Here is a 14613-nt window from a genome sequence, read left to right as displayed (position 1 = left end):
GGAACTGGGGATTGAACTAAGGCCCTTGCACTTGCCAGGGAAGCACTTATTCTACTGAGCCATCTCCCAGCCCTTGTTTTTTTGGGCTTTTTTTTTCCCCACTTAAAAGTGTCCATCGCTTTTCCATTTCAAAATCCCATTGTTCTTAACATGTCCATAACATCCTGTCAGTGCTTTATAATTCACTATCCCTCCCTCGAGCGTGACCTGAATTGTGTCTAGCTACCTGTTCACTATGACATACAGGGCCTCTGCTGGTGTTTTTGTATTTTGGTTATGAATATATATGTATTCATATAATTTGATTTCTTTGGGGAAATTCTATATAACAAATAACAAAGTCAGGTTACAATTTATTTGATTAGTTTGTGAGCTGCAAACTACTTCATTATTTGAAAAGTTGTAACATCTGAAGCAAAGATGTCAAAATATTATCGTCTGCTAAATAGGAACGGTAGGTACATAGCACTGTTTATAGTCTTTTCTGCAGTTCTCTATATTTGTTGGTTTTTATTTTTGTTGTTTTGAGTTTTTATATATTTTAATACTGCAAAATTAAAAACAATTTAAATGAAGGTGTGGTAATGGTATGCATCCACTCACTGCAAATGTCTAATGAGCAAAGCCTCATTAAATAGGAGCGGGCCTTGGGAAAAGGGCTGGGCTCTTTAATGAATCCCCATGGTGGCCAGAAACGTGCAGACACTTGTAAGTGAGGGGGGGAAAACACTCACATTTCCTGGGGGTCATTCTGCTGGTGCTGTTTGTTGCCTTTTGCATATTTAATTTTCATTAAAAAAAAAAAAACAAGGTAGCAATAAAACAGAACTACATTAAATTTGATGACTTCCACTGATAAATCCTTAGAATTACAAAATACAATAAATATGTTGGAAATGAAATTGGTGAAGTTGAAAAAAGTAAACTGTAAATATACTCAGAGCCAGGCGTGATGGTGTACACCTGGGATCCCAGTGTTCTGGGAGGCTGAGGCAGGAGGACTGCCAAGTTCCAGCCCAGTCTGAATAACTTAGTTGACAGCAAGATCCTGTCTCAAAATAAAAAATAAAAAAGGCTTGGGCTATAGTTCAGTGCAAAGGGCCTGAGTTCAATTTCCAGTACCCTACTGCAACCAAAATAAAATGTACTCAGAAAGGCCTAACATCAGTCTTCCAAGTAGGTAGAACAAGCCAAAGCCTGGGACGCTCCCCTGCAATTGGACCATGAAATGAAGGCAGAGAGGTGCGCAGGCTAAACACATCAGCTGGTCCCCAGACAGAAGCCTGGCAGCCCCTCACCCACTCCCTGGGGCCTTGGCCTCCCAGGAGGGGTGACCCCAGCCTGCCCACACAGCTGCTCTGCGTTTTATTCTGAACCACAAAATCTTAAAATCTTTTTCTTTTGATGTGTGTAATTTGTAGATGATACATTCACATGGGTCAAAAGTACAAAAATGTATAAGTAAAGAAACATCCTTCTACTCCTGCCTACGCATTTGTTCTCCCCAACACAACTTCTGTCTCTGGATTCCTTTTTCTTTTCTTGTGGTCCTGGGGACTGAATCAGGGCCTTACACATGCTAAGCCCATGCTCCACCTCTGAGCTCCACTCCCAGCCATGTTTCCAGCCTTCTGTCCATCCTTCAGAGACCTCTAGGCACAGATTAGCAAACACACATATATGTGATTTTTAACATGACTGGAAGCATGCTTTTTGCTGCTCTATACTTTGCTTTCTTCCAATTAACAATTCATATCTGTACAGAATATTCTTCCTGGTCCGTTTTTTTTTTTTTAGATGTTTTTTTTTGTTTTTGTTTTTGTTTTTTAATTTATTTATTAACATTTATTTGGGGTGTGTGTGTGTGTGTGTGTGTGTGTGTGTGGCCAGCTCAGCCCACCAGGGGGCGCAGCTGGCTGGTATGTGGTGCTGGGGGATCGAACCGCGGTCCCTGTGCTTTATCAAGCTTGTTCCAAGTAGGTGCCTTAGACCACTGAGCCATCTCTCCAGCCCCTCCTGGTCCGTTTTTAACAGCTGCATAGTATTCCACTGTATAAACATACCTATCATTTGCCCATTTTCTGCTTTTCTTGCTCTAACAGAAAAGGCCGTGCAGTGAATAGGACCTTTGAGCTTGTCTTTTCCTGCATTGTGGGAATACCTTCAGGACACATTCCCAGAAGAGGAACTGCCAGAGCAGAGGGAATGTGCAAAGCTAGGCCTTTGATAGGCATTTGGCAGATGGCCAGCTAAGGGCAGGGACCAACTTTCACTCCCACCAGCAAAACATGCCTGCCCCAGCCTTGCCATGGCAGTGTATGCAGAGCTGTGGTCTCTGCCAAGTGGGTGACACTGGAGTTGTATTTGAAGGGACATGTGTGCCAGTGAATGGGTGCTGAAGGGACAGAGGCATAAAAGGAGAAGGATTTTTTTTTTTTTTTTTTTTTTTTTTTTTGCTGGCTCAGACTGTCTTAAGAGTGAGCCTGGGGTTCGAACTGTGGTATTCTGTGCCTGATTATGTTTACATAAGCAGGTGCTTAAACAACTGAGCTAACTGGCAGGCCTGCCAGAGCCATAAAAGGAAATAAGCATTCTCCACAGGACCAAGCCCTTCTGCTCCTCTGTGCCCATGAATGTGAATGTCCATGCCACCCAGATCATCACCTATCACCCAGCAGAGCGGCTTGGGGCCAGCAGCTCTGAGCAGGCCTGTTCTGCCCTCCTCTGCCACCTCATAAGCAGCTACGCCCAGCAGGAAAAGACTGGGACAGGTGCAACCTGCGCACAGACCCCCAAGGCAGCCCAGCCAACAGCCAGGCTGAGGCAGCTCCCCAGGACTGGCAGAGATGGGATGGGCAGTGTGTGTGGCAGCCACAGAGCCCAGGATACACTGGTCATCGATGCTGCTCAGCGTGAAGCGGGTGTTGGAGAATCGGGCGAAGCCATCCCTGTAGAGCCAGGCACGCAGCGGGAGGTACTGAGGTGGGTGGAGGTGGGAACAGAGGGAGCAGAGAGAGGGGACACTCAGGGCCTCATGCCTCCTGGCTTCTGCACTTGCTGGCCCTTCTACCTGCTGGCTCCAGGCTACCCTTCCGGGACCCATTCTCACACCAGCCTTTTCTTTTTTCCCATCCCCCCAGTATTAGAGATTGAATTCAAGGCCTCACTGAGCTGCATCCCACCTCCAGCCCTTTCTGTTGTTTTATTTTGAGATGGGATTTGCCTAAGCTGGTAAATTGTTCTGGCTGGGCTCAAACTTACACTCTTCCTGCTTCAGCCTCCCAAGAGTGCTGGAATTATAGACATGACCTCTATGCTCAGCTTAATATTAGTCTTTGACTATGTCCCTTCCTTCTCTGGGGGAAGATGCAGAAGGGCAGAGGGAATGGCCTTCTGGGCTCCACCATCAAGCATGACACCCCAGCAGATGTGTGTCCCAGTGGCAGCGGCTGAGCCTGTCTCAGACATCCCGGTGTCCATGTGCCCAGCACAGAGTAGCACACTATGAAGGGTTAAATATTCGCTGGATAGATGGATGAATGACTGAATGAATGAGTGAATGGCTGAATGGAGGGAGAACAGCAACTCTGTGGCCATCAGAGTAGGCTGGGGACAGGCTGTCTGGATCTAAACCCCAGTTTTGCCCACCGTGCAACCTCAAGCAAATCGCTATCTCTGTGTCTGCTTTTCCCCCCTGGAAACTGAGCTGGCACTCAGAGCTCCCTCAGTCGGTGGTTAGAGGGGCTGAGTGACAACCAGCCTGCTAAATAGGCAGCCTGGTGTTCGCAGTGGTGGCCGTGAAAGACTGAAGAAAGAGGACAGAGACTGAGAGGGGACAGAGCGAGGTACTGGCCCACCCAGGATGCTGAGGCTCAGGTGCGCCTGCCTGCCCTGGCCAGGCCCTATGTCTCCCGGGCTTCCCCAGGCACAGAGAGAATTCCCGAGCTCACACAAGCTCTCCCGGAGCAGCCCTTCCCCACACCCTGCAGCAGGAGGGCCCTGGGCTCCGTGACGCACCGACATCACCAGCACGTAGACTCTCAGGTCAAACTTGCGGCCTATTGGGCAAAAAAAGGACTAATTTGTGCAACAACTACTATGTGTCAGACAGCATGCGAGGTGGGGGATACAGCAGTGGATGGACACAAATTCCTTTAACAGAGCTCCCAGTAACACACACACACACCCCATAGTGCAAGAAGATAATAGGGCAAGGGGTGTCAAACTTGGTGACATCTGACATGAGAAGGTACATGTCTGTCCTAGCAGGGCGCAGGGCCTTCAGGCAAGATGGAGGCCCAAAGGGCACCACTAGCCTAGGTCAGGGGAGCTGGGGAGGCAGGTCAGCGAGGGTGGCAGGGACAGAACACGTGCAGTCTTTAGAGTTGGCTCTACACATTGTGGGAGGCCTCTACAGGGTGTGCAACACTCTGCTTCTGTGTTGGGGTGGGGCCACAGGGACCAGGGCAGTAGGTATGGGGAAGGGGCCATGGCCAGGACCAGATGGAGGCCAAGGCGTGGGTCAGACAGCTTCAGGAGTCAGGCAGCGAAGAGTGAATATGGGAGTGGAAGAACCAACTGTGCCAACAAGGACTCCCAGCCTGGCTTCCAAGCTGCGGAGGCAGAGGCTATGAGCCAATGGAGAAGCTGAAACCAGGTGGCTGCAGAGAGAGGTTGGGGCTGGGACTAGGGCGGATGCTGAGCTGCCAGCAGATGACCAAGAGATCTGGGGCCAGGGTGAGGTCTTGGCTGGGGATGGTCAGAGTCATTGGTGTCTAAAGTCACCGACAGGATGGGAACCGCCCCTGGGGGGAAGGTCATTGTCTGGTGCCAGGAAGCCAAGTGGTACTGATTCCGGTGCTGTGATGCGTCTCAGGCAACCCCCACAACCTGCCTCACACCTGTGCCCACAGCCCCTGCGTGGGAAACACAGGTCTCCTGCCTTGCCCCTCTCGAGTCTCCCTCCAGCCCACCCAGGTGTCGTTCTGGTTGCCTGATCCCCGGGTCCTCTGGCTTGGTGCTGTCTGCCCTTTTGGGGTACAGGCTCCATGAGAGCAGTGGACAGCAGGATCCAGGCCACAGCTGGCAAGAAGTAGGTGCTTTATACCCTTTCTTGGGTGATGTGTGAGTAATGAATTTGGTTCTCTAAGAAGGGAAATTTTTGTGAACCAAGCAGGGCCCGGGGAGCACGTGCCGGCCTGAGGGAACTGCACGGGCAATGGGCAGGAGGGCTGAAAGGCAGGCCAGGTCTCTGCCCAGGCTTCCCTTCACTGTCAGCACCAGTTGTTGACAGATGGCTCGACTGAGTGGTCAGAGGGCAGGGAGCCAAGGCAGTCATCTCACCTCCGATTAAGTAGGGGTTCTCGACGTACCGCTGAGCTACATAGTTCTCCACAGGTAGCTCCTCTTTCTGGTCATCAGAATTTCTTGTGTCCTAAATGTAGCAATGTCTGTTATTAACAGTCAGTAAACCTTTCCCTGTGCCCTAGGCATTGTCTTATGGACTGTACTTGGCATATCTTATTTAGCCCTTAAATCAACCCACTCAGAAACTAAAGCACAGAAGAGTGGAGTGACTTCCCCAAGGTCACACAGCAGGCAACGGCACAGCTGGGGTGTAGCCCCACAGGCTTTGGGCCCAGCACCTGAGCATTTGACCACTAGGCCTGTGCTGCCTGGAGGGGTGCTCGCTGGCTACTGTGGTTATTTACATTTAAATTGATCAAAAGCAAATGAAATCGCACGCTAATGTGGGTGAATCAGGAAGCATGATTCTAAGTGAAAAATGGCAGACACTAGAGGCCAAACATTGTATGATTCCACTTATAGGGGAGTCAAATTATGCAGGCAGAAAATAGATGGCGCTCGTGGGGGTGCGGGACAGTGGGGCACTGGTGTTTAATGGGAGCAGAGTTTCGGTTTGGGTTGACAAAAAAAGGTTCTGCAGACACATGGTGAGTGATCCGGATGCATGTGATGCCACGGACGGTCCCCTGGAGGGGGTGAAGTAGTGAAGATTATGCTACATATAGCTCAGCACAATTTTTGGAGAGGAAATGAAATTTAAAATTCAGTCCCTCGGCAGCCATGTCAAGCAGTCCGTGTCGCCATGGCTGGTGGTCACCCTGTCTGACAGCATGGATGTACACCGTTTCTGTCACAGTGGAGGGTTGTTCTGGACAGTGCTGCCTGACCTACTGGACAGGACTCCACTGGAAAATAGGTGCTGTCAGGGGCTCAGCTCTCCCAGCCGGCAAAGCCCACTGTCCCAGATAGCTTGTGAGGGACCAAGGGCCAAACACAAGGTCCTTGCCCTTGCTGCGCCAGCACAAGGACCAGTAGAGAGGACACATGAACCCAGGCCTCCTGGCTGCCAGGCCAGACTCCTCTCCCACTAGCCACCACCCATACTTAGTAGCCAAGCCTTTGCTTCCTGTGACCTGGGCCACCTCACCTCCACTCACGTGGGCGCTAGAGGGATTAACAGTGGCAGCGGTGGCACAGGTGGGCTGGGCCTCTAGGCTGGTGAACTTCTTGCCAGCAGTGCCCGACAGTGGCATGGGAAGATTTGGGACACTTGGAGTTGGTGTCAGGGGAAATGAGTTTGTGGGCCTGGAGGAGCTGGGTCATCCTGCGCCCCCCACACCTGAGCAATGCACCCATTTTCCCAAGAATATGCAGCCTCTGAATGGAAGAGGCAGGATTTGAACCTGGATTTCCACTGCATGTGTCTGGGCCTGAGGATGTGGTAGGGACAGGTGGGGAGTTCAGCCTCCTCTGTCTCCCTCTAGCCGGAGAGCAGGAGGCAGATAAAAAACTTGGAGTGTGGAGCACTGCTAAGTGCCGGGCACTATACCGGTGGCTGCCGCTATAAACTGCACTCTCAGCAGCCACTGTTATCATCTCCACTTCCTGGGGTGCTGAGGGGTCTACTCACCTGCCCAAGGTCGCACAGCCATGGAGTGGCAAGATCAGGATTTGAATCCAGGCAATCTGGCTTGAGACCCCCGCTGTAGAGAGGAAGGAGGGGTCCTTTCCCTGGCCAGGGCACAGGTCTGGGAGGTTGGGAGAACAGGCTCACCTTCCTCCAGTCCATGACGTCCTTCAGTCTCCGGAAGAGGAAGATGCCCTTGCCCTGGGACCGTGCAACCTGGGACAGGTGGACAAGAAAGGCAGCTCTCACTTGGGGGCTGCTGGGGCCCTCTGTGCTTCTCCCCCCCCTTGTCCGTGCCCCCCACTATGCTGCAGGAGCTCGACAGGGCTAGGGGTGAAAGCCTGACTTAGCTCACAAAGCCATACATTTGCATGAATAATGCAAAAGAACAGACAATTAAAAAACCATTTCTAACAGTCCTGGGAACATATCATCCAATTCTTTTTTTGGAAATCAATTTGCCTTCCTAATTAGGTTTTGCTTCAGCTAATACCAAAATCAGTCTGCGTTTACTGAACCCCAGCATGGATAATTCATAGCTCACAGAGGCTAGGGGCTGGATGAATCTTCAGGATCTTGCAGCATGGTCCTCATGGAAGGGGTTACTTCCTCCTGTAAGAGCCTGCAGCAGCCCTTCTACAATGCCACCTTCCTGGCCTTGCACACCTCCAGTGCCTGGGAGCTCACTCTCTGTCCGGGCTCAACACAGCCCTCTTGATTGCAGGATAGCTTTGTTACAGTCATCTGAAAGGTACATACTAGGTGCCTACTGTGTGCTGGATGGTATGCTATCACCATAACTCACACCTCAGGGAACTTGCACAGCCTAACCTGTCCTGAGCTAAAGTTTGCCAGTCTGGTTGGTTTCTAGGGCCTCCTGGGACAAATCTGATTCTGGGGCACCAGAATTGCCCTTTGGTTATCTGCAGCCATCAACGGGTCCCTCGAGTCCTCTTTTCTCCAGCACACGAATGCGCCCAGCAAGAGCACACTTGCATTTCTCTCTGTTCTTGGACGTGGCCCATCTGAGGCTCTCTGTGCACCGCGGGCGAGGCGGAGCTGGCAGGTGCTGCTGCACCAGTTGTCCTCTGCGCATGCTGAGCACACCCTGCTCCACCCCCCACGCTGGGCACCACCACACCCCACTGAGCCAGCCATTCTTTATTAAAGGAAATTCTCTCCAATCTATAAATTTGAATGACAAAACAAACAAATAAAAACAAAGCATGAAACTGGGTGTGGTGGCACTTGCCTGTAATCCCAGCACTGCACTTGGGAGACTGAGGCTGGAGGATTGTTGTGAGTTCAAGACCAGCCTGGACTACAAAGTAAACTCAAGACCAGCTTGAACTGCATAGAGAGACCCTTTCTCCAGAAAAAAATAAAACAACAACAACAAAAACTCAATGACAAAAATTATTTTCACCTTTATTTTCACACCCCAGCCAGATTTCTACATTTCCTTCCATAGGAGTACAGGCTGACGGGTCTGCGCCCATACAAAAGTCTGCCGAGCCAACGTGCCAAAAAGCCAGCATGGCATGGGGATCCTAAGCCAACCACGTAGCCACGCGTAGCTACCAACCTGACTTCCTCCTTCTTCCTGGCCTGTCAGCCTCAACGTCCTCTTTCCTTTTGTGAATGCCTGTTAGGACACCTAACCGCCCTTACAAACTCTGCCCCCAACCCAGCCCAATAAATTCTTCTCTCTGCTTTCTCCTCCTCCTCCCTGAAGGGCTCCTGCAATTCTTCCGTAGACCTACCTCTCTCCCACTTCTTATTCATGCCAGAGGAAGGAATCTTACACGGACGACATCTCACCACGGTCTAGGCCAGGCCATTCACTTTGCCATTAGAAGAGATCGGTTATTTCTTTATTGTAGCACAATCATTGCAGCTATTTCAGAATGGTGTTTATGCACCTTATGACATTGCAATTGTGGTAGTGACAGAGTGTGCTAGCAAGCCCTTTAGCAGTTTATGAAAAGTACACATTTTCCTCTAGCACAAGGATTTTGTAAGAGTGTGCGCAGCGGTGCCAGGACACACCTCTCAGGTCTCCAGCTGCAGGACAGTGGCCCACTGAGCTCCCCCAGCTGCTGGCGGGGCTGCACCCACGTCCACCGAGCCCGCCCGCTCCCCGCCCGCAGTACCCCCCACAGCAGGACGCCTCCCCCAAGCTGGACTGTCCCCAGGCCGCATGCAGAGAGGACCTCACGCCTCCTTCTTGCCTCTCTTCTTTCTCCTTCCCACCCCCACTGAGGAGGTCTCAAGCTCCCGCAGCCTGTGCCCCAGGCAGAATCTTTTCTTTCTTTCTTTCTTTCTTTCTTTCTTTCTTTCTTTCTTTCGTTCGTTCGTTCGTTCGTTCGTTCTTTCTTTCTCTTTCTTTCTTTTTTTCCTTCTTTCTTTCTCAGAAATCAAACTCAGGACCTTGATGCAGGTGGAATCCTGTCTCGGCATGTTTCTGAGAGGACCACAGTAACATGGTGTGATACCTGCATTTCAACAAAGTTGCTTCCTTTGGTAAGAAATGTACTTTATGTTTTTAAGACCCCTGCTTCATAGGTACACACTTATCTCTAAACTCATTAAGTTGTGTACATGAAATATGTGCAGCTCCCACATGTAGTTTGACAATGCTTTTTATTTTATTTAGATACTGGAGATTAAACTCAGGGCCTTTGCACTGAGTTACATTCCCAACCCTTTGTATTTTTTTTTTTTTTTTTGAGACAGGCTCATTGCTAAGTTGCTCAGGCTAGCTTTGAAATTGGGATTCTCTTGCCTCAGCCTCCTCCACTAAGATTAGAGGCATGCACTACCACATTGAGCTAATAAAGCAGTTTTAAATAAAGCAGTGTTCTGTGACAGGGTCCACACATGTCACCATACATATATGGCACAGACAGAGGTTCAGAGCCCTGCCTTTTTTTTTTTTTTTTTTTTTAAAGAAGGAAAGGTTTATTTAGCTCGCAGTTGGTGGAGGTTTCAGTCTATACTCAGTTGGCTCCAAGGCAAATGACAGTAGTTTATGGTGGCAGAAAACAATGAAGAGCAGAGGAGGAGCAGCAGCTGCGGCATCCATCAAAACTCTCTCTTCCTTCTAGTTACTGTGCAGACCGGCGCTCCACCATGAAGATCAGAGCTCCTCCGAGGTGGCACAGCTGCAAAGTGGCGTGACGAAGACAGGACTCCTCCAAGGAAGCCCGGCGGCGGGCTGCCCTGCCCTCTTATTAAGCCACTGTGTGTGTGGTGGGGGGTTCTATTATTTACTGAGCAAAGCTCCCCAGCTCTGGGTGCCTTCCGTGGAAAGGCGGAGAAGCTCTGCATGGGGTACACAAGTGCAATGGGAGGTTAAACAGTGGCTCATCCTGCTAGTGCTTCACAGGATCAAGGCAGGGGTGTGTGTGTGTGTGTGTGTGTGTGTGTGTGCCTGGGGTCTGAACCCAGTGCAAGTGTGGTACTGCTGAACCACAGCTGCAGCTCCTAGATTAACTCGAAGGACCAAACCCAAGGACCCTCTGTTTTCTTTTTTCCTTCTCCCCCTTTCCTCCCCCTCATCTCTGCTCCCCATCTCCAAATTCCCTCCCCATCTCTACATAGTCCATCTCTTTATTTCATATTATCTTTTATTTTGGTCTTTAGATTATTTATACGTTCTGGTCCTCTGAGGAGTGTCTCCCAGGTGCATCTATTTTCCTACAAGGGACTCAAATTCATCCTTCTTTACGGCTGAGCAGTGTTTCAAATAGATACCATATTTTCCCAGAGTGCAAGCCCACATTTCATTTTCCCATCCATCAGCTGATGGGCATATATGTAGGCGCTTCTGAGTGTTAGTGCTGCGAGTTGTGCTGCCATAAACACTGATACACCTGTGTCACTGTAATATGATGCCTTTAAATGTTTCAGGAAGATGGCCAGAAGAAGTCTAACTGGCTGCAATGAAGCTTCTGCTTTCAGTTGTTTTTTTTTTTAAATGATTTTTTTAATATTTATTTATTTATTTATTTTTATTTATTACATTTATTTATTGTGTGTGTGTGTGGCCAGCTCAGCCCACCAGGGGGCGGGTCTGGCTGGCATGTGGTGCTGGGGATCGAACCGCAGTCCCTCTGCTTTGCCAAGCTTGTTTCAAGTAGGTGCTTTAGACCACTGAGCCATCTCTCCAGCCCTGCTTTCAGTTTTTTGAGACTCCCCATACTGATCTCCACAGTGGTTGCACTAATTTACCTTCTCATCAACCATGCAGAAGTGTTCCCTTGCCCACCACAACCTGACCAGCACTTGCTGAGTTCATGACGGCCATTCTTTTGGGGCTAAGATGCTATCCTCAGTGTTGTTTTCATTTATATTTCTCTAAGGGCCAAAGAAGACAAGCATTTTTTTCTTGGTTCCGTTGTCCACTGGTAATTCTTTTTTTTTTTTTGAGAAATGTGTATTTATTTCCATTTCCTTTTATTTTCCATTCCATTTATTTCCACTTCTTTTTTTTTATTTGATGTTTTCTTTGCTTTTTTCCAGTATAAGGAATTGAACGCAGGACCTTGCACTTGCCAGGCAAGCGCTGTGCTACTGGGCTATAGCCCCAGACTCTTGACTGGGAGTTTTCTTTTCAGGGTTCTAATTCTTTTGTGCTCTTTACATAGTCTAGACATTAGTTCTCTGAGAAGTACCTGGAAAACATTTTTCCCAGTCTGTAGATTGTCTTTTCACTCTGTTGGTTGTTTCCTTGCTGTACAAAAGCTTTTTAATTTGATATAGTCTCATTTGTTGGCTGGTGATGTTATTTCTTCTGCAATTTGAATTTTGTCTATGTCTGTATCTTCAAGAGTTTTACCTATTTTATCTTCCAGCAAACTCCTGTTTTAGTTTTTAGACTGACGTCTTTGATCTAGTCTCATTTGATTTTAGCACAGGATGAGAGATAGTAGATTCGTTCTTCTGCCGTGAATAACCAGTTTTCCCAGCACTACTTGGAAAAGAGGGTAAATGTTCTCCAGCATGTTTTTGACCCATTTGTTAAAGATCAAAATGGGTAAAAGTGCCCAAAGACGTGTCTGCATCTTCTATTGTGGTCCATTGATCCACAGCCTGGGTTTTTTGGTTTGTTTGTTTGCTTGCTTTTTGTTTTGTTGTTGTTGATTTGTTTTGGCTGGTGCCGTGCTGCTTCTATCTCTGTAGCTTTGAAGTATAACCTGAGGTGCAGGATTGTGGTGCAGCCTGCTTGGTGCTTGTTGAGTAACGCTGCGTGTGCTATTCTGGGCTGCTTCTTCTTGGCACCTCTCCCTTCTGTTCTAAAATGTACGTTTTAGACTTTTGACTTTTTTCTAGTCCTGTGAAGACTGCTGCTGGTATTTTGATTGATATTACAGGAAATCTATGTGTCATTTTGTATAATGTGGCAATTTGACAATATTGTCTCTGCCTATCCAGGAGCAAGGGTGTCTTTCTAGTTTTTGATGTCCTCTTTGATTTCTTTTTTCCAGAGTGCTATAGTTTTCATCCATAATCTTTCAGTTCCTAAGTTAGGTTAATGCTTAGGTATCTAAAAATTTTTTTGAAATTCCTGTGAATAAGATTATGTTCCTGCTCTCTCTCTTTCTCTCCCTCCCTCCCCCTTCCCCTGTCCCCTCTCCCTCCTCCCCTGTCCCCTCTCCCTTCTTTCTCTCACCCTCTCATTGGGTTCATTGTGATGACCTGTGCTTATATTCCCCAAGAATCACTGCAAAGCTAGAAGATGGCCTGGCCTCAGGCCACATGGGAAAAGGGCCCCATGCTGAGTGGCACTGGGGAGGCAACTTGCCTGTTCCCTTCTGACTCCAACCTGACCCTTCCTTGAATATTCTGTTGCCACTGCAAAGAGAAACTTCAGAGGAAAAGTTGAAGGGAAAAAGCTGTCCTGAGACTGGCCAGGCCAGAGCAGTGATGAAAATTTCTGCCTCCTTATGGACAGGACCAACCGAGTCACAAAGACAGGCCTTGTGGGAAGAATAGAGGGACTTGGTGGGACCCTTACATCTCTCAAGTAATGGTCCACTTTTTAACATACCTGTCTGACCAAAGGAATCCAAATGTTCCAGGACCAATATCCCAGACTCCTGGCTCTCAGTGTAGTAGTGACCAGCAGCACCCTTGTAGCCTGCACTGTAACAGGGACCTAGAGGCTGGGCCTGCAGATGCCCAATGAGTAACCAAAAACAGGAAGGAGCTTGGCACCTCTGCCTTCAGTTTTGTCTTGTTTTGTTTTTTAAATGTATTTGGTACAGGGTCTGTACCAAAGCAGCTCGGACTCATAGTGATCCTCCTGTTTTCAGCCTCCCCAGCACTAGGATTACAAGTGTACACCACAATGTGCCTGGACTCTGTGGCTGGTTTAGCCCACCCTGGGGGCAGGACTGACATGTCATGTGGTGCCAGGGATCAAACCATGGTCCCTGTGTTTGCATGCAGGTGCTTTAGTCTGCTGAGCTATCTCACTGGCCCTGCCTTCAGTTTTATATCTGTCTCCTTTATTATCTTAAAACTTTGGGGCAGATCCTGCTCAGCTTTGCACAGAGGCCTGGTAATCACCTGGTGAATGTCCAAATCACAACATTAATAAGGCCACATGTTACCCAGCCTATCTTATCCCCCTTCAAGACTGAGGAAACTGGGATAAGAGTAACAAAACTAACTTTCAGCATATGCGGGGACATCCAACCATCAGCTTTAACAACATCCAGGTCCAGACCCCTTGGATGCTTACAGATCTCCAGACATTACCCTAAATCTGTAGTCCCCTTGGACTCCAGGGAAAGCCGAGCCTCACAGACCATGCTGTGATGCAGTCTCCATAACCAGGAAAGAATTGAGGCCCACTACCCCAACAGCAGCCATCACCTCACAACAAGAAGCGAACAGCACCCTCGAGTGCTGATGGCTCGCCCAGAGCCTTGCAGAATCGGCCCTACCATGTGGCTCATGCAGAGCAGAGCTTCAGCAGGATTTCCTACACTGCCAGCTACGCCCAGTCCTTACCTTTGCTCCCATTTCCTATAAAACCCTCAACCTCTATCAGCGCTTCAGATTTGGGGTTGTAAGGTACTGGAGACTGAACATAGGGCCCTCACACTGAGCTACACTTCCAGTCTGTAAAAAAGTTTTTTAAAGACAGGGTCTTGCTAAGTAACTAAGTTGCTAAGGCTTGGCTGGAACTTGAGCATCTCTTGCCTCAGCCTCCCAGAGTGCTGGGAGTACAGTGTGTACTCCCAATGCCAGCTCAAGGTCAGAAACTGAGCCTGGTTATCTGTCCTTTTGCCATGGGGCTGCTGATTAAAGCTCTTTTTCTGTCCTTCAGCTCTGCTGCTCTCCTGGATTTGCATGTTGGAATGAGTGGCCAAGCCTGGTCTGTCGGGAGCCCCCAGTTAGGGCTTTTATCCTAAAACTTGGATCACAGGGTATTGATTCCTGTTATACATCGAACCAGCTCAGTGCTGGTGCCAGTTGTTTAGTTAAACACTGGTCTGTATGTTGCTCTAGAAGTGTTCTGTAGATGTGACTGACACCCACAGTCAGTGGCTTTAGAGGATATTACCCTCAACAATGTAATAGGGCCTTATGCAGCCAGTTGAGGGTTTTTTTTTTTTATTTTTATTTATTTGAGAGAGAGAGAGAGAGAGAGAGAGAGAGAGAGAGAG

The 14613-nt window shown here is 48.7% G+C and overlaps 1 protein-coding gene across 7 annotated transcripts in view; it reads right to left on the bottom strand.

The window, feature by feature from the left end:
• The window catches only part of Ttll9 (tubulin tyrosine ligase like 9), a 59371-nt gene that overhangs the window by 18059 nt on the left and 26699 nt on the right, over window positions 1–14613 (bottom strand). For 6 of the 7 annotated variants that reach the window (XM_023714898.1, XM_023714897.1, XM_023714901.1 and 3 more), the window contains 4 exons: window positions 7082–7150; window positions 5344–5434; window positions 4018–4058; window positions 2890–2977 (listed from right to left, as the gene is read on the bottom strand). In XM_023714898.1, coding sequence (XP_023570666.1) covers window positions 2890–2977; window positions 4018–4058; window positions 5344–5434; window positions 7082–7150 — 289 coding nt within the window. The remainder of the gene's footprint in view (window positions 1–2889; window positions 2978–4017; window positions 4059–5343; window positions 5435–7081; window positions 7151–14613) is intronic. The other variant, XM_023714899.1, reaches the window with a different exon arrangement.

Source organism: Octodon degus, unplaced genomic scaffold (genome assembly GCF_000260255.1).
Source record: "Octodon degus isolate 3935 unplaced genomic scaffold, OctDeg1.0 scaffold00037, whole genome shotgun sequence".
In the NCBI taxonomy this organism is placed as follows: domain Eukaryota; kingdom Metazoa; phylum Chordata; class Mammalia; order Rodentia; family Octodontidae; genus Octodon; species Octodon degus.
The sequence above is the reverse complement of the archived record's forward strand: the minus strand, read 5'-3'. Positions and strand labels throughout refer to the sequence as shown.